General features: G+C 37.4%; 2 protein-coding genes across 3 annotated transcripts in view; one reads left to right on the top strand and one right to left on the bottom strand.

Annotated features, from left to right (window-relative positions):
* ZnT35C (solute carrier family 30 member 3) overlaps positions 1 to 25,944 on the top strand; it is a 220,484-nt gene that overhangs the window by 11,219 nt on the left and 183,321 nt on the right. The window lies entirely within an intron of this gene.
* dao (down and out) overlaps positions 376 to 25,944 on the bottom strand; it is a 42,688-nt gene continuing 17,119 nt past the window's right edge. Inside the window, exons 2-6 of one of the 2 annotated variants that reach the window (XM_017610716.1) lie at positions 18,002 to 18,251; positions 13,207 to 13,532; positions 12,068 to 13,142; positions 7,143 to 7,491; positions 376 to 807 (exon numbers count right to left, since the gene is read on the bottom strand). In XM_017610716.1, the coding sequence (XP_017466205.1) occupies positions 500 to 807; positions 7,143 to 7,491; positions 12,068 to 13,142; positions 13,207 to 13,532; positions 18,002 to 18,251 (2,308 nt within the window). In that variant the 3' untranslated portion in view covers positions 376 to 499. The remainder of the gene's footprint in view (positions 808 to 7,142; positions 7,492 to 12,067; positions 13,143 to 13,206; positions 13,533 to 18,001; positions 18,252 to 25,944) is intronic. The other variant, XM_017610715.1, reaches the window with a different exon arrangement.

The raw sequence follows: 25,944 nt of genomic DNA on the forward strand, positions 1-25,944 counted from the left end.
GACAATTTTTATGTATAATAAATCCTAACCAAAAACAGAATGTAAGCGAGTAAAGTACATTTTTACCTTCCTAAATATGAGACTACAGTCAAGGTTGTGTTCTTATGGTCTTTTCTGTTATTTGTGTGTAGCTTGTGTGGATGTCTTTGTTTTACCTATCGAGTACTGAGTAACGAGTTTTTTGAGTTCAATTTACAGCATCGCTCTTATATTTCTTACATGTAGTTCTTAGTTAGTTTTAGTTTTTATGTTGTTCCTTTTGCCAAAGTCCGTTTTGTTGTAATTTTGCTATGATCCTTTCTGCAGTTTATCGTACATAATAAGTTGTTTTGCGCTATTTCAGCTGTTGAATTCCTAAACTTNCATGTAGTTCTTAGTTAGTTTTAGTTTTTATGTTGTTCCTTTTGCCAAAGTCCGTTTTGTTGTAATTTTGCTATGATCCTTTCTGCAGTTTATAGTACATAATAAGTTGTTTTGCGCTATTTCAGCTGTTGAATTCCTAAACTTGCGTATCCATAAGACTTGTATAGGTTTCCTCAGCGAATTTCGGTGTTATGAAGTCGTCATAGTAGTTAATGAAGATCTCCTTGTATTCGTCCGGTATGTATTCGAGTGCTTGTAACATTTGCATCAGTTCCTTATCGCTACATTTGTAATTGCTAAGTGCCATGATATCCCAAAAATAGGACATGTGTTGTATATACTCTATGCTAAAGACACTATATTGTGCAGCTACAATATTGAGAGCATTACGCATAATCGAGCCCAGCTTATTGAATTCCCAATCGTCGAAAGGTTTTTGCCCCTCTGTGATAGCGGAATCGTTTCGTTGATGTGGATGTGATGCGTTCGAGTAAAAAAGGTAAGGCGTAGTTAGAAGTTGGAGGATGTTATTTAAGGAATAAGTGGGGAAAAAAGTATCGAGAGAGGGTACAATTTTTGTAGCATAAGATTATAGGTTTAAGCATAGAAAGTATTAGAACAAATCATTGTTTCGTGCGCGTAGTCGTAAATATGAAAACAGAGAAAGAAATAGAAAATACGTAGTTAATATTAGTAACGCACTGAAAATACATAGGTACATATAAAAATAGATTTAAATAGACGTGTCTTGAAATTTAATGCATTAAAAATACATATGTTTGTGAATGTACATATATTTGATTTGCGTAGCTAGTATAAAAAATTAAAAGCTACTCTATGTTTCTCAAAGGTACATACTGAGGGCCTAGTTTTTGTTTTAACTCTAAGATTACGAAATTTAGTGCCACAGTTCTAAGACTATGCTTACATTTTTTGGTTCTATGGGTATAAGAGTATTATGTACTTTTAGTTCTTAAAAGCCTACTGCTACAGTTTTTAATCCTTTCTACTACAGTTTGCAATATTATGTTTTAGAGGGGATACACATAACTTGAATTCTCTACTTAAAAGTGATTAATCAGCGTAAAAACTCGATGCGACTAATATTGAGATTTTTTGGTCCTAGGGTCGACATCGTTTGGTGGTTCTCTAGCTTTTCCCCCGGAATACTTTTTTGAGCTTATAAGAGTAGTAAACTGGTGTTATGAATAGTCAGGGTTGCAATATTTCCTCTTTCATCTCGGCACCAAAAGACCAGCTATTAATTTCATATAACCTGGATTGTGGGTAAAAGATGGACTTAAAGGGGTGGATTTATTAATTTATAGATAGAGAATAAAGAAGTGTCTGTATTCTCCACGGGCATATTTGAAATAAAACACTCCATTCTACTGAAATTTTGTAGCACTTTTCCTTGGAAGGTCAAAACAAGATTAAGCGCAATACGAATAACCTGAAAGGTTTAGCTACAGAAACGCGTCATTCAAATTAACTCAATAGAACATTCTCGTCCGAAAGGTTTTCGAAAACGTAGGGTTCGACTTAAAAAGGCAGCTGTTATATGCATATGGATCTGAAAATTATTTGCGTTTCTTCAGGTAATCAAACAGGTGGCAATTCTATGTTTAATCAAAGAATTTCGTCAAATCATCAGACATGGATAGTCCTGTCAGTTGCTCTGGCTTAGTCTATATATTACAGTCCAAACCTAAACATAGTTCGTGTAAAAAGCTCTTTATTTTATTTCATTTAATTTTTTCAAAAATTATATTTCCGGGTCAAAGTAAAAGTGGTCCCTAGTCTGTACGGAGAAACAATGGAAATTTATGCACTCTTTTTATATTTACTATCTCTCTAACNTCTGGTCGTCCCTAGTCTGTACGCAGAAACAATGGAAATTTATGCACTCTTTTTATATTTACTATCTCTCTAACTCAGCGGCGTTCAGGGCGAGCTTTTACTCTACGTGCGTCCATATCAGTGTTGCTAAAAATAGCATCCGCGGGCAGAACCCTTCCAGAACTTTCTTTAGATTACTTATGGGTGCGCAAAGAGTAAAATCTTTATCTCTGCATAGCCCTCTAGAGAAAGCTTTTAGAGATTTCAATAAATTTTGTATAGACGCGCAAGGATAGAAGCTCGCTCTAATTGTCGTTGGACTAATTCGTGAATACGCAGTCAAAACTACTAGGTTTTTATGTGGCCTTGCATTTTTATAAAGAAAGAGAAAGCTCCGAATGCCGACTAATTTCTATTTTTATAGCTTTGAATTTTTCGTGCTGTCCACATGTAAGCCGTGCTTTGGGTACGATTTTACTAAGTCTTACACCATGCACATGAAATCTATGTATTCTTTAAAGGACTTTTCAATTTTACTTTTCTACTATATAGTTAAGAAAAATATGAGGAGAAAGTGCGAGGTTAGTGAACTAAGCTTTCTTTAGTCGACTTCAAAAAAGGAGGAGGTTATTAATTCGTCGGAATATTTTATTTATTTATTTTTTTATGTATGACTTTGGACCACGTTAACCGATTTCTATAATTCTTTGTTTTTTTAAAGGAAAGATGGTACCTCAGATGTGGTCCCACACTAAATGAAAAAGTTAACGGTACTCTAAAATTTTTTTTAAAGAGATTGAAAATAGATAGTAAGCTTATCGCTAGATAAAACTTGCATCTTCAATTAATTATTGGATATGCCACTTGAGAACTGCACAACTGTACCAATAAATATTTTAAAGAATCGAATTTCCACTAGGCACTGATATGACGATTTTAGAAGTGGAACATTAGTAAATATTTAAACTATTTGTAATTCAATGCCCTGTGAAAATCTGACGTAGGATAGGAAACTCTGCCAAATGGCCGCTTACAGTATTTTGTTTGCGCTAATACTGGCTTAAACATAAGTCGACTGAAATAAAAAAAAATGTATTTCTTCCTCTTCTACATATTGCTGGTCACTTATGTTTATTTTTTTATTTTTAAGAATTTTCAATTAAAATACAGTTCATTCTCTAACAAAACTAATATAAACCCAGATTTAAAGCTTTGCAGAATACTAAAAAAAAAATTAAACAAATTTCCATCTAAATTCCAAACTTTTTACGCAGAAGTTTTAGTGTTTTTGATAGTAAAAAATCAACGCTAATTTTTAGCCACTTGAAATTTCCACATTATTAGACTAAAATTGAATGGGCTCTAAAACTGTATACTCAAAAAAAAAAAAATAAATAAAAATCTAACCCTTCTGAGACAAAAAGTTTGAAATAGGGATGGAAATTTGTAGATTTTTTCAGGTTTCTACAAAGTTTTAAACTTATTTGGGTTTTGTTAAAGAAAGATATGTATTTTAATGAGAATTCTTAGAAATAAATAAATAAACATGAGTGGCAAACAATATCACTTTCAAATGGGGTTGCTATTGATATGACCGATACTGTATGCCTTCAACTTACCCTCACATACGCACTATTGCTCTACATGATTTACGCTTTGCTAGTCTAACAAATATTTATATACATAGCCAAACAAAGAACTAAAACTTCCATTTCTAAAAAAAAATCATCTTAGAATTTCTTTAGAATTTCCCTTCGGTGTTATACAAATTTAGCGCTAAAATTTTCTTTTCTTTGGATTTCACTTGTCTTCTTGTCGCGTTTGTGCTAACTCAACTTTCTACATAACTACAACTCTCAGCTACAGTACTAACTGCATACAAATAAATATTTATATATAATATTTTATACATGTACATTAGGGTGGCGTGTAAAAATATAGCTTTGTATGGGACACCAATTCAGTTTGCTCTAAATTCCAAAATTTTAAAATAATAAAATACATAATTAAAAAAATCCGAATTTTTTCCAACCTCAAAAGCCCTGGCGGACTTTATGTGACAGATCAAATTTTATACATAAATATTAACGGATTTACTTTAATATTGGTAGTTAGAGGCTTATGGGGTCGCTGATTACGAATATTAATAGAGGAATTATGGCTAAGATAGTAAAAAGTCCTTCGTAAGATTAACGAAAGACGGATGTCAATTATAGCTTAAAGTCTTAGAAAAAAAAACTTTAGAAAAAAAGCTCTCTTACTCACCGCTGGTGGTGAAAAGCTATTTTAAGAGAAAGCACTTGTACATTATTTAGCAGTCGCAACGGCCGAGTGAGCAAAGCACGGGCGTACCATTCGAGAGATCCGGGTGTGAGTCCCCGAGCAGCGGAACTTTTTTAATTTATATACATATTTTTTTTAATAAATTTTTTTTCTTTTCAATTAACACTCTTTCAATTTGATTTTTTATTGTACTACTAGGAAAAATATATTGTCTTCTATTTCATTTAATTTTTAGGAACTTTATGTGCTTAATTTTCTGCTAACTTTTAAATTTTATTGTTTAAAAACGAGAAGCTATTTTTTTATTTCATTTAATATTTAAAATTTTATTTTTTTTTTATTTCATTATTTAATTTGTTTTTCTTTTGTTAATTTAGTTTTCTTATAATTTTTGTATTTCATTGTTTTAAAAGAAGATATATATTTGTTTTATTTCATTTAGTTTTTAGGGACTTATTTTATTTATTTTTTTATGACTTTTTTAGTTAAATTTTCTTTTAAATTTTGGATTGTATTGTATTTTTTTAACTACATTTAATTTTTAAAATTTTTTTTATTTCTTTCTTGGTTTTTTAAAATTTAATTTGTGTTTCTTGTGGTAATCTGTTTTTAATTGCTATACATATATCACTGATTTGAAAAGAAAAATATATTTGTTTTATTTGAATTAATTTTTAGGATCCAGTGCAATTTTTTCAATTTTATTTCTTTGTCAGTTTTTAATTTGACTTTTTATTGATTTTTAGATTTTGTTTTAAAAATAAAACTACGTTTTTAAATTTTATTTAGTTTTTAAGTACATACTACTTTTTTCTTCTTTTGATTACATTTTTCTCTTTTTACAATTAATTTTTAAATTTGATTGTTTTAAAAAGAAAAAAAAATTTATTTAATTTTTAAAAATATTTTTATTTATATTTGCTTTATTTTCATTTTACATATTTTTATATTTTTTAAATTAAATTTTCTTTTTATTAGTTAAAAAAAACATATTTGCATGTAAATGTACTACATATATTTAATTTAATTTCATTAAAAAAACGCTTTGCTCAAAGGTGAAAAGCATAACGCTAAGGCCTCCTCGTTAGCAGATCTTTCAATTTGTCTTTCGAAAGACAATAAAGTGCTTTCAAGACAGTTGTCAGAATTGACAGATAGATAAAGACCTTTCGAAAGACTGTGGTGAGTTGAAAGACAGTTGCCAGAATCGCCCTGTAAGTCAGATTTTCGAAATCCCAAATGGCAGCACATGGTTGTCGAATTAAAAAAAATTAATTTCAAGAGAAACAAAGGACCCAAAAACCATCGAAATTTTTTACAAATTTAAGGTTAGTGGAAATATTGAAAAATAATTGTTGAATTTCGATTTCAGAAATCAAAAACATATAAAGATACTCAATTTTATAGGAATTCATAAGTTTTTGTAAAAATTTGACCACCATATTGGATGCGACATTTCGAATTTGGATATTCTGAATTCATATACGTAATCAGCAACCTCTAAAACCCCTGGTTGCCAAGTTTATATAAATTCAATTCAATTTTTTTTTTTAATGCGATCGCCATATTGGAGCCGCCATTTTGAATTTCGAAAATTTTACTTCAAATTCGTAATCATCTACATATCTCGAAAACTACTAGATGTCCATTTTTTTATTGCGCCATTTTGGGATTTTGAAAAGCTGACTTCATATTCCTAAACAACGACCTCGAAAACCTCTGAATACCAAGAACAAAGTAAATCCGTCAATATGTATACAATTTTGTCTGCCACATATAGTTCGCCACGATTTTTGGGGCTAGCTCTGGCTAGGTGAGCAAAACGGACTTCAAAGTCGTATTCAACGTCCCCAAAAACACACCAAACACGTGGTCTGCTCAAGAGAACCTTTTAGCGTTTTTTTAATTTCTTGTCCTCCGTAATATTTAGAAGTCGTTACCTTTTTATTTTGCGATGACTATAAATTTATATGAATAGCTTTCAATAATACGTAGCGACCTTGGTAGCGACTAGTAAAATTTGTTTTAAAATTTTGAAGTGGAAGTCCTTATTTGGTACATGGAAAAATACATAGAACAAAATGAACATAAGGGATGCCCTATATAAAATAAAGATTTTCATATTTTTAAGTACCACTCTAATGTACTTAATACTTAATGCGGCGTAAAAATATCCTAAAAAACTAATTAAGTACATTCTAGCTTTTTTCTACAATACAATAAAAGTTAAGTACAAACAAATAGTTTCGCATGTACATAAGTAGCTAGTATTTATGATAGATACATATGTATGAATATTTACTTTTACTTAATCGATAATAATTATGATTAAATTTGATGATGATTGATTATTTTTGTTATTTGTTATTTGTTATTTGTTATTGTAACTGTAAAATAATGTATGTATGTATGTAACAACGTACCTCGATGCATCAATAAACATTGCTCGACTAATTGACACGCCAAAGCGACTTTGCATTCGTGCATTTNGCTAGTATTTATGATAGATACATATGTATGAATATATACTTTTACTTAATCGATAATAATTATGATTAAATTTGATGATGATTGATTATTTTTGTTATTTGTTATTCGTTATTTGTTATTTGTTATTGTTACTGCAAAATAATGTATGTATGTATGTAACAACGTACCTCGATGCATCAATAAACATTGCTCGACTAATTGACACGCCAAAGCGACTTTGCATTCGTGCATTTCTACAAGTTGCGTTTCGGCCCGCTCAACGGCCGCATACAACTTGCAACGCACCTCAACCGCATCACAGTCGCTCAGTGCAGCGTTGAAGGTCCAAAACCATTCCAGTTTTTGGCTTTCGTCACAAACGCTGCACACCAGCAGATCGGTGCCCTCGTTGATGGGGTTTTTGTAATACGGACTGCGCCACCAGCGTAAATTGCGTGTATTTTTGAAATCGCTGGCGGGTGGTGTGAATATTTGCATACATTTTGGATTATCACAGCGATAGCGATGAAATTTATGCTGGAAAATTTTGGGGTTTTCGTAATTTCATAACACTTGATTACACGTATGTATGTATGTGGGTATGTGGGTATGTGGGTATGCGGGTATGTATGTATGTATGTATGTATGTGGGTATGTGGGTGTACGTATGTATGTGCGGCGTCGTATATAGAAAGGACGTGCAAATAAAAATATGTATGTATGTATGTAAATTGGTATCGGTGCAATAGTTGGTGTAGCATTTTTGATGGATTCGTTTTTCAATATTTTGTGGTATTTAGTGCAGCAGTGGCGGTCAGTGTTGAGCGAGTATAAAGNATGTATGTGGGTATGTGGGTATGTGGGTGTACGTATGTATGTGCGGCGTCGTATATAGAAAGGACGTGCAAACAAAAATATGTATGTATGTATGTAAATTGGTATCGGTGCAATAGTTGGTGTAGCATTTTTGATGGATTCGTTTTTCAATAGTTTGTGGTATTTAGTGCAGCAGTGGCGGTCAGTGTTGAGCGAGTATAAAGGAGTAAGCGTAGTGAAGAGCAGAATTTTAGAAGGATAATTAAGAAATAAAAATTGCAAGTTTTTTTTTTTGACGCGTGCTTTAAAAAGAAAGCTAGTATGTAAGCACAAGGAAAAAACAAAAATGCCCAAGTTAAAGCGCATTGAGCATACATTTTTTCCTCGTAAAATATATTTTGTGGTTCTCAGCAGCGCGGGCAGGCAAGTGGCAGTGATTGACAGTGACACAAGAAAACATCAGACATTTGACACGGACAAAGGACACAATGCATAGAAGACGACAAACGACAAGACAAGAAGTGTGATGAGAAAAAAAACAAAAAAAAAAATAAAAAATAAAAAAAATAAAAAATCTGACGCTTATCTATAATAGGAGTCTAAAGAAAAAATGTTATGTCTCAAACAGAAATGGTTCTAAGTAAAATGTTTCACTTTTCCAAACGGTTTAAAGTCTNCAACAAACAAAAAAAAAAATAAAAAAATAAAAAATCTGACGCTTATCTATAATAGGAGTCTAAAGAAAAAATGTTATGTCTCAAACAGAAATGGTTCTAAGTAAAATGTTTCACTTTTCCAAACGGTTTAAAGTCTGCAATGGGGGAAAAATTTGCATGTCTTAAGCAAAAACTGTAAAGTGCTTACTTTTCTGAAAAGAAAAGAAAAAAAAATAGCTTAATTTAAAAGTGGTTATTTCAGTTTATTTTTTTTCGTAAGGAAACGTTGAAATGACACCAGCAGTGACGTAGTGACAGAATGAATGCGTCAACCAAGAAGGGTAAGTGGAATCGCTCACAACAATTTCCAAGAACAGCTACCACAAATATTGCCAGCTTTGATTAAAGCATCAGAATAAAAACTAGTGCATAAAATCATCAGGAAAGCGGCCCCCATTCAGACTTCTTCTTCACTGGCTCTGTAACCGTCTAAGCGATTTTGGTCGCTCCTCTTCTGTGCCAACTGAAGCCAAGTCCTTCTCCATTAGGTCTTTCCAACGCATAGCAGGGCTTCTTCGTCCTCTGTTACCAGCATCGCGGCCCGCGTTGAATACTTGAAGAGCTGGAGCGTCGGCGTCGAATGACATGGCCTAGCCAGCGAAACCGCTGTATTTAAATACGTTGCACTATGTTCATATCGTTGTAAACCACATACAGCTCATCGTTACATCGTTTGCGGTACTCGCTGTCGTCAACGCGTAAAGGCACGTAAATCTTCCGCAAAATCTTTCTCTCGATTATTNGCGCTGTCGCCAACGCGTAAAGGCACGTAAATCTTCCGCAAAATCTTTCTCTCGATTATTCCAAGAGCCACCCCCTCTGATGACGCCGTTGTCCAGGCTTCTACGCCATTTACCAGTACGGGTATGATGAGTGACTTATAGAGCAAGGTTTCGTACGGCTTGGAGAGGTCCTTCCCAATTCTGATGGAGCTGGTGGTATTGCGCAAAGTAATTTTATACAGCCATTTTAGTTTCTCGGGGGCACCCAATTCAGACATCGCGGCGTAAAGACCATTTCTATTCGTGTTATCGAAAGCGGTTTTGAAATTAAAAATATATGGTGTGTATCGAGCCTATTTTCCAAGATTTGGCGTATTGTGAATACCTGATTTATGGTGGATTTGCCAGGTGTAAAGCCGCACTGATGGTGGGCGCAATAACAGAGAATGTGCTCATTCCAGGGTGCGCACAGTTCTAGTTGCTTGTAATCCAATGATGCAATGCCTTTTTAGACCTCCAGTCACAATGCGGATGCCTTGCCTACTATTTATATGATTAGCAAAAGTGTTCCACTTGCCATCTTTCATTCACATTCTCTATGAATTTGTTATTAAAAAGTTAACATGTTTGAAGAGAGATAACAAGTGGAGCCCTAATACATATTTAATTATACTAGTAATATTTTGGCGCTTGTACTTTTGCTAAGTGTTTGGCCGCTGTTAGATAAACTTTTTCTAACTGATATTTGTATACGGAAAAATTTACTTATATTCTCATGTAGAATCTTCCCCCAGTTTCTGTACTTATCCGATCTTCTGGACGATCGTCACATGGTCCGGGCGATAAATTCGTTCAAACAAACCATTAAAGTCGCTGGGGACCGATGGCATCATACCTGCGCAGATGCAAGGTGTCGAAAATCCCATAGGGGATTTTAGGCCTATCAGTCTCTCCGTTTTTGCTAAAAACGCTGAAGAGACTTTCTTTCAAAGGCTCAAAAAAGAAAAGGTCGGTGAATACCGCCCTGCACACATTGGTAAAGTGGCCAGAAGAAGCCTTCAGGCATGAAGATTATGCAGTAGGGGGCTTCTTCGATATTGAGGGGGCCTTCAACAATGTCACTGCAGAGGCTATAGTTAAGTATTCTCTGGCGAATCCAAGCAGTCCTTCCAGTGGAGCTTTCCCTAAGAAATGGTCCCCAAGAAACTTGAGGCGTTTTCTTCGGAGTGCTGGACATTCACAAAGGAAGTGCTGGACGGATTCTACCTCTTCCTCATCCTAAATGATATTAACTTGTTCCGCATGGGTTTCTATTAGATAACATTCGAACAGCATATCTATTAGGACCGAAAGTTGGCGCTTGTGCAACTTAACAAGCTCTTTCGAAAGCCTGCGATTCGCCACTGCTCATTATTACAGTGATTTTGACTAAGTGCTCCCTAAGCCCAACAGTCCATGAACCGGCGGCAGGTTGCCACGAGAACCGATATACATTCCCTGTCAGGCAAAATGATTCAGCACCGTGCTTAGTAATTTCATCAGCCATTCAGTTTCCTGCAATGCCACTGAATAATTACTACCAAAAAAAAAACCAAAGGGTAGATTAGTTTGTAAAAATCGCTTTTCGTAATCTTCATATGCATAGTTGTTGTGGCATTAAGTTTCAAAATAGCTATCTCCTAAAAAAAAAAAAANAGCAGTCCATGAACAGGCGGCAGGTTGCCACGAGAACCGATATACATTTCATCAGCCATTCAGTTTCCTGCAATGCCACTGAATAATTACTACCAAAAAAAAAACCAAAGGGTAGATTAGTTTGTAAAAATCGCTTTTCGTAATCTTCATATGCGTAGTTGTTGTGGCAGTAAGTTTCAAAATAGCTATCTCCTAAAAAAAAATGTTAACGCAACATAACCAGTCAGCTGGTATAATCTTCACATAATCAGTAGCCAGAAAAAAATTGTGTAAGAAAAAATATGATTTCTTTTAACAAAAAAGCCAATGTGAATGTACAAGTGAATGATGAAACGANTCACATAATCAGTAGCCAGAAAAAATTGTGTAAGAAAAAATATGATTTCTTTTAACAAAAAAGCCAATGTGAATGTACAAGTGAATGATGAAACGAAAAGGAAAGGATGAGGAAACGAAAGTAAAGAAAAATAATATGCTGCTTATGAAAAAAAAATGCACAATAGAAACATGAATGCCGTTAAACGCCTAAAACTATGTAAACATTGAAATATCGAATGAACACAAGTCAGTTCGAAATCACTAATGCAAAATACACACATACTAAACATTAATGCCAAAACACATACACGCACATACATGAAGAAGGAGAGTAGGCAAACAAACGCAAACGGAAACACAAATACGACCATGTGAACTCGGAACAGAACAACCATAGAACAAAAAATGAAAGAAAAAGAATTCAATAACAACATCAAGAGCAAACACACCCACATGGAGGCAATGAAAAGTGGAATTAACTATAATCGCTACTACTGCATACGCACACAAACACTTTACACTTATTCACACTTATTCGGCTACTTTGGCTCAAGTATATAAACATATGTTCACATGTATGTATGTATGTATGTTTGTATATATGTACATTAATAACAAAATGAATACATATATATTTAGTACACGTTTAGATGAACTACGTACTAGTACGTGAGTGTGTGTGCGCGCGGTTCTGTGTTTATGTGGTTGGCGGATATTCAAGTGGGCATGGGGAGAGGGAAGGCGAACGAGTCGTACATTTGGCGCACACGTAACATAACATAACGATTAGTTTAGCGAGTGTCATAAAATACACAAGTATGTATAATCTTTTAAGCTGGCACTTACAAAATCCTCATCCGGATATGGACGAAAGCACTTGTCGCACTTGCAGTCGATGCCGCGCGCCTTGAGGTCCTGCCTCCGTGTCTCGTGCAACGATTGTCGATAGTCCCCAGCATAGACAAAGCAGTTGGTAATGCACGCGCCCAACAGTATATCACAGGTCGCATAAGCGCTCACCTGCCGACCCGAATGCTTACGATACACTTGGCCAACGCACGATTGCCGACACAGGCTAAGCGTTTGCGGATAGACCGCATAGGCGACACACGTCACATCACCGGCCAGCAAATGCAATTGGCCCTGCCGCACATGTTTCACCGCCGACCACAGACTGTACTCGTGCAGTGGCGAGAGTATGTGCGGATCTGCGGGCAGCACAAAGGACGGGCAGTGTATGAGATTCTTGTGCCTCAGCTGGCCAATGTGGCGCAGCAGTAGCGCAGCGGACAGCAATATCCATTCGCTGCGTGCCAACTTCATTGGGGCGGGCATCATGAGATCGAGGTGCTCGAAGAAGTCGGTGCATTCGGCCAAGTAGATGGCCAGTATGTGCGCGGCAATCGCTAGCGAAACAGTCGTCTCAGCGTCGATTTTGTCGAGGTGCGTTTCGAGGCGCAGCAGCGCCGAATAGGGTATGTCCGTACGTTCGGTGAGTATGCCATTGAAGGCGTTCCACATCTTGTTGACAGTCGGCCGTTTGCGGCAGTGCGGCATCACTTGTGGCAAACCGGTGATTAGCATGCGAAAGGCGAGCTGCAGTAGACGTGGCTTGGCGAACGCCTCGCCAAACTCCTCGAACAGCTCAATCTGGTGGGCGAAACATTCGAGCACATGTATGGAGGAGTGCTGGCTACGACATTTACGCGAACAATAAACGGATGTGCGATTCGAACAGTAGTCGCATGGAAATGGTATGAATTGTGTGATGGCGCAATTATCGCAGATGCGCGCTTGGCCGCTGGACACAAAAACGGCAGCGTGCTCGTTGAAAATGGGCATGTGCCGGACAATGTCTGTGGTGGCGCGCAAATAGGCGCGGCGCGTCGTTGTAATGGCATTCGAGGTATCCGACCAGGCGCTGGCGTCGAGAGAAGAGACGTGAAAGTTAAAAAGTTCATCTATAACAATTTAGCAGAACTTACACTTCGTAGACCTTTAACCGATTGCTGCTACTCCCGTGCAATATGTGTTGCGGTGGCGGCGCCATCGCCGCGTAATGATCATCGTCCGTCTGTACGCCCATGTCGATTTTTTCCGATTTCAGCACCTCGCATTCGTGCCAGAGTTCGTGTGTGCGCGCCTCAAATGCCTCGGAGAGATCCATGTGCAACAGCTCGTGCACATGCAGCTCGCAGAGCGCAAAATTACGCAACTTTAAGGCACAAGCGGCTTGGCGTAGTTTGATCAACGCATTATACTCTTCGGGATAGCCCAGCTCCAGGGCGCACAAGCAATCGTCGTAGGCTTCCTGTAAGAAAAACATAGAAAAAAATAAGTTACGCTACTGGTAAACGACAAAATGAGCAGCGGAAAATTAGCAGTTACACGACTTAGAAAATTTTCTCACGTGCAGCTAAGTGGAGAGCAGAAATTAATTAATTTTCAATGGCAAAAACAAAAAAAAAAATTTAGTAAGAATGTGAAAAACCATCGTTAGCGCGAAGAATGAAGGCAAAATGAAAGATGAAAGCAATGTTAAAATTGCGATAACAATACAACAGTCACGAAAGCGCGCGTATGTGGGCTATGCAGCAGGCGGTTAGCTGCAGGAGCGCTGTTGAAACAACATAGCTTTGACTTTTCTTTGTGGTGTTAGGTGCGCGCCGTTCAAGGTCGTCTAGCCGTTGTAAAGCCAAACATTAGCAACGCTTAGTTGACCACTGAATATTTAGTGGAAATTAATGACTTGAAATACGGGTATGAATCGCGTGAAAGATTTTATCAAATTCGTAATTCATCACGCGTATATGGGATACGAGGATGGGCTATTCGTGGCGATTTCGAAACGATGCAGGGATAAGTGTAGAATATTAGGAATGGACTACGAAGCAGCGAACTTCAAAAGCACCCACAGAAATAGGAAGCAAAACTAATATTACAAATGAACCTTAATCTTTGCGAAGCGGCTTAAAAACTTAGAATGGCAGGTGCCGCTGTGGGCTTCATGAAGGAAAAACCCGTCGGGATATATAATTTGGTATGAACAACTATCAGCTAAACGGCATGCTATCAGCAATCATAGTAAATAGAAGCTCACGGAAAACATCTGCTTATAAACACCATAATGTATGCAAACATCCGAGGTACATCCGAGGTCTAACGATCTCTCATCTCATCTCATCTCAAACACGAGTACAATAGAAAAATTGGAAACAATTGTCATCCGATACCAAAGCCTTTGTGGTAGCCTTCAGAGCCCTTTTGAACAGCTTGTCATCGTACACGTCTTTCATAATCTCAGTATATTGTACCGGTGGAACCAGAAAACCTCCAAGAAAAAGAAGAAATGTTAGCTAAGTCTGAAGAAAAGCATAGCGAACTCACTTTTGCTGTGCATGGACTCCATTTAATTTATATTTTTAAAAAGTTTGGAAAAGCTAGCTAAAAGCTAGGTCGTGAACTTTAAAAAACTGTCTGTGAATCGACCCATAGGCCTCTGGTACCAAACAGTTCCGTATAAAGTTAAGGAGCCAATGACCTCTTTGTTGGTCAATATAGTCAAAAGCGATGCTCACAATATGCAGAAGCCTGTGAAATATGAGGGATCCGTAGGATCACATCAGAATTGATAAGTATTTACGCTGGGTTCGGTGACAATAATGCAACGTTAAGATAAAGTACCAAACATAAGGAGGGACAATCGTTTTCCCTCGTGCATAAAAAATGTCATGCATATTCTTCTTCCTAGGCGGAAAATTTTCCTGACCAACGAAATTGTAACCCGCTTGGTTCTAAACGAACTGGAATGTAAGAGAGAGCGCTGAAACATACGAATAATCGTATCTCCTCACCTGGAGAAATGTATTTCGGCGGTTCCGTTGGGTTTGGGGTTTTAAATAGGCTTAACCTGGTTTCACTGAGCCATTTGAGGGTAATGAGCTGCCCCATCCTATAAAAAAAGCCAAGCGTCAGGTTAAATTTTTGGCTTTATAAACTAAAAAGGGATTCTGCTGCCTTTAGAGGACCTTAATTCTTGGAAACGGAAACCATTTGAAATGGCAATAAACCTGCCAATACTTTCCGGCCAAAAGTTATCTTTCCTAAAACTGTATCTATGTATTTATGAAAAACTCATGAAAAGCCATAGAGCCAAAGTTGAAATGTAAATGAGCTCAGAGGTGTCTAAAGCCTAGGGCGTCGAACAGTGTATAGTTTACGGATAACATCTACTGCTCGGTTTAGAACAGAGGCAGGTTGTGAGTAGCAGATGATGACAAAAGCGATGACGAGATATCGAACTTCGTAAACCGAAGAAAATGAGTAGCAGTAGAGGATTTGTAGTCTCTTTTAAACAACTTTCGTAGAAAAAAGTTTAAATACTTAAGTACCTAGTTGTTTTCAAAATCTACGCAAACGAAACAAAAACAGTAAGAATAATATACCTCGGCTTTGCATGAGAGAGCCAAGTTGAGATGAAGACCCGTAAAAAATAACTCAACATGAATTCAAGAATTTCCATCATGCTGGCTCTCGCTATGGCATGCTGCTTGCCCTTGGTGCGGGAGCTTAGTCGAATCTTGATCAGTTTATATCAGTTAGTGGTAGTGCAATCGTGTCTTTACCTTCGAGTATTGGGCGAGTGCACTCCCTTCCTCTGGTTCGAGCTGCTCTTGAACGATGACCAAGAACTGCCGACCTCCTAATCAAGGGTGTTAAGCGCCGCAACCCCGCCGAGGTTTTTGTAGCCAGGGTGTTTACCACACCGCCTGTATCATTACGGCGCCTTCCTGATACCGGGCCGCCTCAGGGAGTAAAGGTAACCTGGCTGTGGCATGGGCCGCTGCCGTGGTGGACTGTTAATTTTGCCCTTACATTACTTAGACCACTGCGCCCTCCTCGTCGGGTAGGTCGTCGTACGAACAAGATGAATACAAAAAATAACAAAAATACAGCAAAACAAATTCGCAAATTTCAAGCTCGGAGAATCGTCGGAGCCGACATCCAAAGCTATCTCTGCCCTGGTTGGGAGTTTTGAGGAGGAGTAGTCATCTCTCATCGCCATAGGTGGGGCCTGCACGACCAGCGTCGTATGGAAACCGGAGCTGGCCAAGGACAAAGCTTCAAGAAGCGGAGGGTCATCGGTGTCGATACCCAAAGCCGTCTCTATACCGAGAGGAAGTTATGGCCCCGTGTAGGCGAATTCGGCTCTCGCTAAGGGCACAAGTGTGCCCTGCATGGCCGGCGTTTTAGGTGCGTCGGCTATGTCGGGCAAAAGTAGCGGAAATCGTCCAGTCGCGGTCAATGCCTGTGCAAAATCGCATAGCGTATCGAGGGTGTAGTGCCTGGCGGAACCGTCAGCACCAGCAGGGGCCTGTCGCGCATTCGGACCGTCGCATGGCTACCAAAATTTTAGAGCGCTACGACATGCAGTGTTCTGATCAAATAACTGATCAGCATGCTCGAAGGCTCGAGTGGGTTAAAAATATGCTCAGTGATGCGGTGTCTACGGTAGCCTCACAGGTGAAGGCAACCGGCGGCGTGACTCCGACGCTATCTGATACGAAGCCAGAAAGGTCGCTAGAGGGGAAACTGGAGAGTTATCTGGCTAGAGAGGTCTTAGGGCCTTTCCGAAAGTGCTGGTATTGCTCATTGCAGCGTCCCTCGGTGCTCTCGATGTTCCTAAGGGGGTCACTAGGATCCTTCCGACCGGAACCAAAGCTGATGACCCCCAGGCTCCAATAGCGCCGAAGAAAGTTGAGCGAACGTTGACGTTTAGAGAGTTGGAAGCAGATCCTCTGAAGGAGGGTCGAAGTAGGAACTAGGGGCTCATGGAGAGGTTCTGGTGAATGAAGATTCTTCAGATTAATCTCCAACACCCTGGAGCTGGGGAGCTTTGACTAATATCCGCCTATATGCCGCACGATGAAGAGGTCGAGCCAAGCGAAGAAAAGATGGTGTTATTGCAGGGTTCGATGCGAATTCGCGTCACTCAGTTTGGGGAAGTTTGGACACAAACTCGCGAGATGCTCTTGAAAGCGCATGTCTCCTGAGTTTTCAGAAAGCAGAGGGAAACGCCTTTGGCAGACGGTAGAGCTTTCTGCCGTCAAGCAGGCGATTATTCAATAGAGTCCGCAGCAGTAAGTCACCTTCTGGTTGGGAACTTTATAAGGTTTGTCTGGGAATCTACAAGTGGAAGAATAGAAAAGAGTTTCATGCACGGCTTTCTTCGAAAACGTAGAAGTGTGTCATGAATCCTCTGGATTTAGGAGGAAATTTCCTTAAGGAAAGTGCGTGGAGACAGTGCTGCTTTTTCTGACCTTTTGGATGACCATCGCCTGACTGCGTGATAAATTCTTTCAAGCCATTAAAATCTTCAGGATCTGATGGCATCATACTTGCGCAGCTGTAAAAAGCTGCGGAAGTATCGTTCCGTTGGTTAGCCCCAATCAACAACTGATAATTCAAATCCATTCAATTACACGGAGTTGACAAAATTGGGAAGAACCATCAAAAATATAAGTGACATTTGATTGAAATATGATTAATTTTCTGCATGTGTGCAGAAGCTTCAGCAGACTTTAGTGAAGTGAACATTGGTGGCTTTTCAGAAGTGGAATAACGATTAACTTCAAAAATAATTTCAATAATTGTTTATCGAACGACGGCCTAGGTGTTTACCTAAAGCACACAATTACACATCTACACACTATTTACCCATATATATACACTAATTCATCAATCACACATTTATTTACTATTCGAATATTTAATACATACCTCATACATGCCGTAATCATGCAGCACTGTCGAACGATTGGCATGTGCCATTGCCGCTGTTGTATTGTCCGCATCCTCTTCGACGGGCGCTAGAAATATGGCCTCAGTATACAGATCGCATGCCTTGAGTGGATGGTGTTCCTTGCGATAGCAATTATTGCCCGCCTCACGGACACGTTGTGACTCCTCGTCCGATCTGAACGATTCTGTTTGGACGTACAACTGTTGAAACCACTCGAGTACTTGGACTCTGTAAGCAATAAACAACAAGGTAGAGAAAAAGTTAACAAGAGTCAACAAAATAAGAAAAAAAAAAAATACAATAACAAAACGTTAATACTCGTAATAGCAAAGCAAAGGGCGCTAAGTATGTATTGTACACCATAGCGACGACATGGAATTATAAGAATCAAAAGTGAAAAAAAACAACTAGAAATGAAAAACAAAAGCCAATGCCTGCAGCGCTACTCACATTGGGAATTTACATAATTATTAGTTTGGGAATAAGCGTAAGTGTGGCGGCGCACAGTGTTTAACTATTGGTTGACTCGATTCTAAATATGTACTATTTAACAGGTTTTAAGCGGTATTTTCCTGAGAAAAAATGGCTTTAGCAATTATCAAAACACACAAGAAGTCGGTGTTGTATGAGGAGAAATTTTTCCATAGGAACTCGAATACGCATTTTACCGGCTCAGAAACGGTAGTTGAATGATCGACTGAAAACGGATTTGTCTTCGTTTGCCATATTAAGTTCAATAGTATGCAAGGGTAGCTCCAAATCAAGTCCTCATAATGTTTCCTAGTCCTTACAGAGTTAAGGAAATTTTGGTAATATTATGTATTTTTAGTTTTATTCTGGGGAGTATGGGGAGAATGTATACTTTAAACCAGGGACTGAACATAAAAGTTATTGTTGAAAACTGTCGTTGAAAAATTCATCATGAAGCAAATGTTCTACAACTGAGTGAAATATACCAATCGTTTTCTTCTTTCACCGAGAATGAAATTTGAAAATTAATTTCGTTTTTGTAATTTTTGAGCAAAAAAAAAAAAAAAACTAAACATTATTTTATAAATACGAAATAACAGTTATTTTTGATTTTTATATTATATGCATTAGATAACAGTTATTGAAGACTTTTATTTATAAAAAAAAAAATCAGTCAGTGACTTTTACTTATAAAAGTCATCAATACATATGTACATATGACTTAAAAAATAAAAGTCATTGACTGATTAATATTGATGACTTTTATAAGAAAAAGTCACTAACTGATTTGCATTGATGACTTTTATGAATAAAAGTCTTCAGTAACTGTTGTCTAAGACATGTTATATAAAAATCAAAAATAACTGTTATTCGTAGATTATTTAGATAAAAATCAAAAGTAATTGTTATTTATGGAGTAATTAAACAGAAGTTAAAAAATAATTGTTATAGATCGATTTATATAATAAAAGTTGTAACTGTTACGGTCCCTGCTTTAAAGTAATTGCCAGACAAATTTCAGCTGCTTCCGCTTGCGTCCATTTCCTCAATCTTCCGCTTCACACTCGCAGATCCCTATAAAAGTTGCAGGAAAAGGTAGTGAACGTATCTTGATTTTACTAAAATGTGATATTTGAATCACTTTCACTAAAAAAGAAGAAGTATGAAAACTTGTCGAACTGCCACGCCCACCACACCAGAGGGCAGATATGGTAAATTTTATCCGATTCCAATGAAATTCGATTTGTAATTTGTATTACGCGAGGCAGACATACATCTGAAATATGGTGAAAATCGGTCAACTGCCACGCCCACCATTTATCTGAATTTTGTATCTTAAAGTATTGACGAACTAGTAACGATCCTAAAAAGTAGCAAAAATTTGGGGCAAGATCGTATTTTTGTATAAAAAGCCAGAAATTTAAAAAAATGTTGGGGATTGGCGAACAGCCTCGCCCTTCCTCCCCGCAATAGTGGGCGGTGGTTTAATTTTCAAGAATAAAAACTTAAAAAAAAAAAAAAATCAGGAAAAATATAGTACACTTCAAATATATATAGTATTTTATTTAAAAGGAAACGTAAACCCTCATTTTTTCTTTCCATTGCATTTATTTTATAAAAAATATATTTCTTTGCACTTTTGGCAATCTTTAACAATTCCTTGATAACTATGAAAGTATCATATGATTTATCGCAATCAAAATGTAAATTAATATAAATCAAAAGTTCATTTTTATTATAATTTTCATTCAACAAATAAATATTTATATAAATTTTTATATTTATTTACAACTGAAGATATATAGTATTTTTGCATGCTGTGTTTTTTTCCAACAGTATAAAGTACGCAGACTGAAAAAATAGTAGAATACTATATACTAGTGAACCCGCATGGCGTTAAAATGCCCAAAACTTAATTTCAAAACTTAAAAAATATTCCAAATGCTAGCCGCCCTCTTCAAAAGTATTTTTAAGCTTAATCCTTGTTAACGCACCTTCGCCTGACATTTCGGTACATATTTTAATAAACTGATGAATTAAGTGGAATTTGATTTTTTAATCATGTGGCAACCCCGCTAAGTACAGTTCAGAAATAAAAGTTTTGTAAACCCTCTTCGACTGATAACCATATTTTAATAATTTGAATTTAACTTTTTAAACAGGTGGCAACCCTTGTTCAACGTCTCAAAAATGTTCTTAGCGTTCAAATTAAAGATTTCTTAACACTCCATAGTTTGACATTTTTTGTTGTTTCATATAACTTTTTCCTTTTTAATAATTTGAATATAATTTTTTAAAAGGTGGCAACTCTTTTCGAAAAAATAAAACCTTATTGCCCATACAGTCCAAGCCTTTTAATTTGACACCTGATATGGTGGCATTGATTTTGAAATAATTTGAATTTAATTGTTCAACAGGTGGCAACTCTATTCCAAAAAATAAAACCAGTTTGCAGATCTTTTATCCTGAACAAAAAAATGCCTTCGCGTATTATATATATAGATTATAGTACGGTTGGCAACCCTAGTGGGCGGGAACGGGAAATACTAACCGATTTTATTAATCAAATCAATTTGTATCTTACAAACCGAGTTTCACTGAAATCAACCGCGGCTGATGGCCAATCCACACATATTTTTTTTTATATTTCTGGGTTTTTATACAAGAATAGATCTTTTGCCAAATTTTTGCTATTTTGGAGGTCCATTACTAGTCCTTGCCACATTAGAATCCAGGATTCGGATGGCTGGTGGGCGTTGGAGTTGACCGTTTTTACCCATCTTTCAGATTTATGTCTTCCTTTGTTTATCTAAGTCACAAATGGAAATTCATTGAAATCGGATAGAATTCAATATATCCGCCACCTAGTGTAGTGGGCGTGGCAGTCTGCTCAATTCAACCTTTTTTTTTTTTAAAAATTTATTAATTATATGGAGCTCTTCCACTGTGCGACGCTGTAAAAGTAGAGTGGTAGTGGACGGGGAGACTGCGCGGTGGATTAAGGGCTGCGTGGCGGGTTAGCGACTACGGGGTGGCATGCAGTCATCAAGTGCGCGACAATGCGTCTATTTTTAAGTGAATTCTCGCCGCTTGACTGTTAATGTTGCTGTTGCTGTTGCTGTTGCCGTTGCCGTTGCTGCTGGTACTTTTCAACACTTGACACGGCTAAATAACACTTGGATGAAGGATGTAGGATGAATGTATGTACATACGTGTATTCGTTTGGCTTACTATGCTTGAGCTACTAGGTGTGTGCCAATAAATCTACGAGCACATACTATTTACACATTTACATGCCTATATGAGTCATGTTTTCATGTTTGTTTGCCTGCATTTTCCTATGTATATCTATGTGTGCGCTCGCGTGTTTTCTTTGCCAACCGCAAAGTCAGCGCTATGCCGTGCAAGTGACATTTCTTTCCAGAAAAGGTTACGCGCACTTTTTCACATTTTCCTGATTGCAGTAAAATTGTTGGCCACACACACCTCACCCTCGCGCCTGCTAAACGCTTAACCCCATCGCTTTGTATTTTATATGAATTATGGTGTTAATGCGTAAGTGTGCTAAAGCTTCGGTGAGTGTTGTTGTAGTCTACGGATTATAAACAGAGAAAAAAGTATGTTATATAGCATTAAAGTAGCGCTTACTTTCATATAATTCCGCTAGCATATACCCAGCCGGAAGTTAGCAACTATAGTAAAGCTTCTGAGTAATGTGCTTACTTCCTGAAGGATGTGTTGGCTGAAAGTCTTTTCAACACCAGAAATGGTAATAAGGGTTAAATGACTGCAAGTAAATATACCACATTCGTACTAGTTCCTATCAACTAAAACTGTGTATAGAAAACATAAAGCTACTCGTGTAAGGCTAGTCAAAATGAGAAGGCTGGCTTTCTAGATATATGTACAGTTAGAATAGCGCGTTCATACTCAATCCTTATTATACGCTCGTTCGTGCGCTCTGAACAACGAGAACGAATTTTGTGCGAGAAGAGGTAACCAATCTTGTCAAGATGGAAAGGTAGCGATAATTGGTGGGCTCACTCCAATTTATTCAGTTTAAGAGAGCATTGCAAGTCCACACCAGAAGTCTCTGCGAGAATGAGTCTGCCGTGGATCAAGCGGATCTGTCGATGGATATTTCCATCATATTTCCATATTTGGATCATGTGGTGGCCTGTATTAGATAAAGAGGTAAACCTCAGGTTTCTAACCAAGGCGAAAAGGTTCAGTCTCAATGCTATTTGAGGCACTCTGCCACTAACTTTGGCAGGACAGCAGTTGGCAACGCTCGCTGCTCTTTACATTAAAGAGGCATCCCAACGGCAACCAGAAGCGCAGGGACACTCTTTTATCTTAAATAAATTTTGCTTCATTCCGAACAGCACAGGCCGCAGCGCTTCGAAAACGGCACGGAAGAGTGGAAAGAAGATATTAACAATCCACCCGGCAGTATTGTCATCTGTATAGATGGCTCGAAACTCCAACGGTAAGGTAGAAGGGGGTGTTTTCTGGTCACGAAGGGTATACTCTATTATAAGAGAGGATATATCTAACATTGTGGGAGTTATAACCGGGCACTGTCTATTAGATAAACATGCAGAAAAGCTCGGCGTGCCTTTCCGAAGGTGTTGCAGAAGCTTTAAGGACTACGAAGAGGAGGAAGGAGTCTTAAATCTGCTATGTAAATGCCCTACAGTGTGTAAAAGCATGCAGCGTCATCTGGATTCACGTTCTAAGACGACCTTGGGGAGGTCTCAAATACCGACGCAACTCTTTCAACAGGTAGGATAATTGAATGGTGTCAAACTGTGGTAACACAATGGGCTTTCTACCTATAGCCTAAGTGTGCCACGGAGGCAGCAGCCACTTCTATCCACCTACCTAAGGGATATGTACCTGGAATGAACGGAGCCTCTATAGGAAAGGTAGCTTATTCAACTGCTAGACATCATCGACAAAATCAGAAAAACATTAGAGCAGTGAAGGAAATGAGATGGATAGGACATGGCTGCGGAAAAAGAATATACGTACAGTATACGGCCGTGGAGGTGACGAGATAGAAGAAATGTTAAAAATAGCATAGATAGGCTAACTGCCACGACCTCAGCACTAGGGTTTAACCAGGCCAAGCTAAATTCGAAACATGACCGAAATCAGTTCACTTACAAGCCCAGAAAACCAATATAACAACTTAATTTTATTTGAATAGTCAGTCTTCTACAAACAAACAGCCGTAGAATGATAAGCGACTAAAAAATAATTCACAGTCGCTTATTGAACTACAAATCGACATTCACAATACCCATGGAAAGTCGATAATCCAATAATAGCCATTTATCAATTACTAGTCTCACGTCTATCCACTGGACCAAGACCAGGTGAGAACGGCAAAAATGCGCCTTAAAAGCAACAAAGCCTTATCAGTGCAGCTTCAGACGAATCCACCATTTTACATATTTTTACAGTGCTTATAGTTGTTGAAAGGACCCTGGATAAGCAAATCGACAAGCATCACATTTTTGTCAGTTTTAAAGAATTTTTTGGACAACAAGAAAGGAAGATATCTCTACGACGCCAAGTCTAAATTTTATGATCCTCTTCGAGGTATTGCCAAAGGCGACGCTTCGTCGAACGATTTCTTCAATATAATTTTTGAAAGCGAGTCTGTAGTCGCAGTAGTACCAAATATTTATGTGTAGCAAAAATTTGATGCTGCTGACGCATGCAGATGACGCTGGTATCGCTGACATCAACATCAAGCAATTGAAAAGCAGAGCTTTCTCTCGATCTTTCTCTTATGACCATCCTTTTAAATGGCACAAAAGCGTGAACTATGTGGAATATAGAACTATTTAAAAAAAAAAAAATATCTACGACTTTTCTTTTGGGTACCGCAGAAGATGGAATAGCGACTCGTATTGTGAATTTAATGGCATACATCGTTGGCAAAATGACACACTCGCACTGTGTGAACCGGCCTCATGTAGGGATGATTACACTCTCTTTGTGCGAAGAACTATTGGTACTTCGCAAATGAGATAGATCGTCAGCGAAGATTTTTGGCCTTCGCCAATCTAATTTCTGTTGTGTATTAACTTCCGTTTTACAAAAAAAGAAAAAAATAAAATATGCTAATCTTGAGTTGATGTCCTTTTTTGTGTATTGGATCGTTGCTAAAAGCTTGAAGTATTTTAATTTTGTGGACTGATAACCAGATTTTTACCATGATTCAAAATGCCCTTACTGAACTGAGTTAGCCATTAAACAGATTCATCTCTAACTAACTCCATTCGAGATTTACTTTCGCACGGCTTGTTGAAGGTTAAGCCTATGATTGCTTCCTTCTAAGAAGCTCGTTTATGGCACGTATGGCATAGGCTATTTTCTTTTTTCATGCACATAAAAATTCCCATTGGGTTTTGATGCTTGTAGATATGTATGTACCCTTGTATGTTTTTATGTTGTATGCAGGCTTACAATCTTTGTTAGTGACTGCCGGAAATTAGTGAGCGCACACGCAAGCTACTCCTCCACATAAATATTAGACAACATAAACTTGAAAATAATTACTTTCTCTGTGGGAGATATTATTAAAATGTTGTCCACTTTAGGCGTACATATTTTTCAGGCGCGCGAATCTTTGTTGTACGTTATGAAGTTTGCATTATTTAAAATGTTGTATGTTGATGTTTGGCACTACTTTTTGCAAATTTGCAAAACAGTTTCTTTTTGCGTGGAATTTAGACGAGCTTACATTTCTTTTGTGGCGGGTTTTAAAGGGTATGTCTCTTTTGTTTACAGTACAAAAACAACAATTAAATTTCGTTCAAATTCGCAGAATTTTTTCTACTAAAAACGTTTTGTAAAAATTACAATTCCTTTAATCTCAACAGTTTTGCCGGTAAAAATAAATGTATGAAGAAAAAAAATATTTTTTGCCTAAAATATTAAATTTTTTTATTTTTTGAATTCATAAAAAATCCAAAATGGAAAAAAAAGGCAAGTCGTATTACTTTCGCGCAAAGTCACATAACCTTTAAGCAAAATGAGACATAGATCATGAAAATCGATGGACGCGTTTCGCTTTTATTCACAATTAGTGAAGGTATCTCATTTTGACAAGAATATTGATTTTATGTTTCAATGAATTTGGATAATATTTATTATATATTATTTATTATTAACACGTAAAATTAACAATTATTACAGGTAATTATTAGGTTATTACATAGGTATTGTAGATTTGTTTGCGCAAGCGTAACAGTTGTCGGAATTGTGCTCTCCTGGATCAGTCCAAATCATTGGTACACCAAAACGAAGTGAACTACGTTTCCCTTGGATCCACATGTTAAGACCATTGTAGCACGTTTTACAAATTTTGTCTGGGACCCACGAAACGCCGCGAATTATTTCGGAATCAAAATAAAATTTAAAAGCGCGCACCACT

This window comes from Rhagoletis zephyria, unplaced genomic scaffold (genome assembly GCF_001687245.7).
Source record: "Rhagoletis zephyria isolate East Lansing unplaced genomic scaffold, Rhagoletis_zephyria_1.1 Rzeph_scaffold_00334, whole genome shotgun sequence".
Classification (NCBI taxonomy): domain Eukaryota; kingdom Metazoa; phylum Arthropoda; class Insecta; order Diptera; family Tephritidae; genus Rhagoletis; species Rhagoletis zephyria.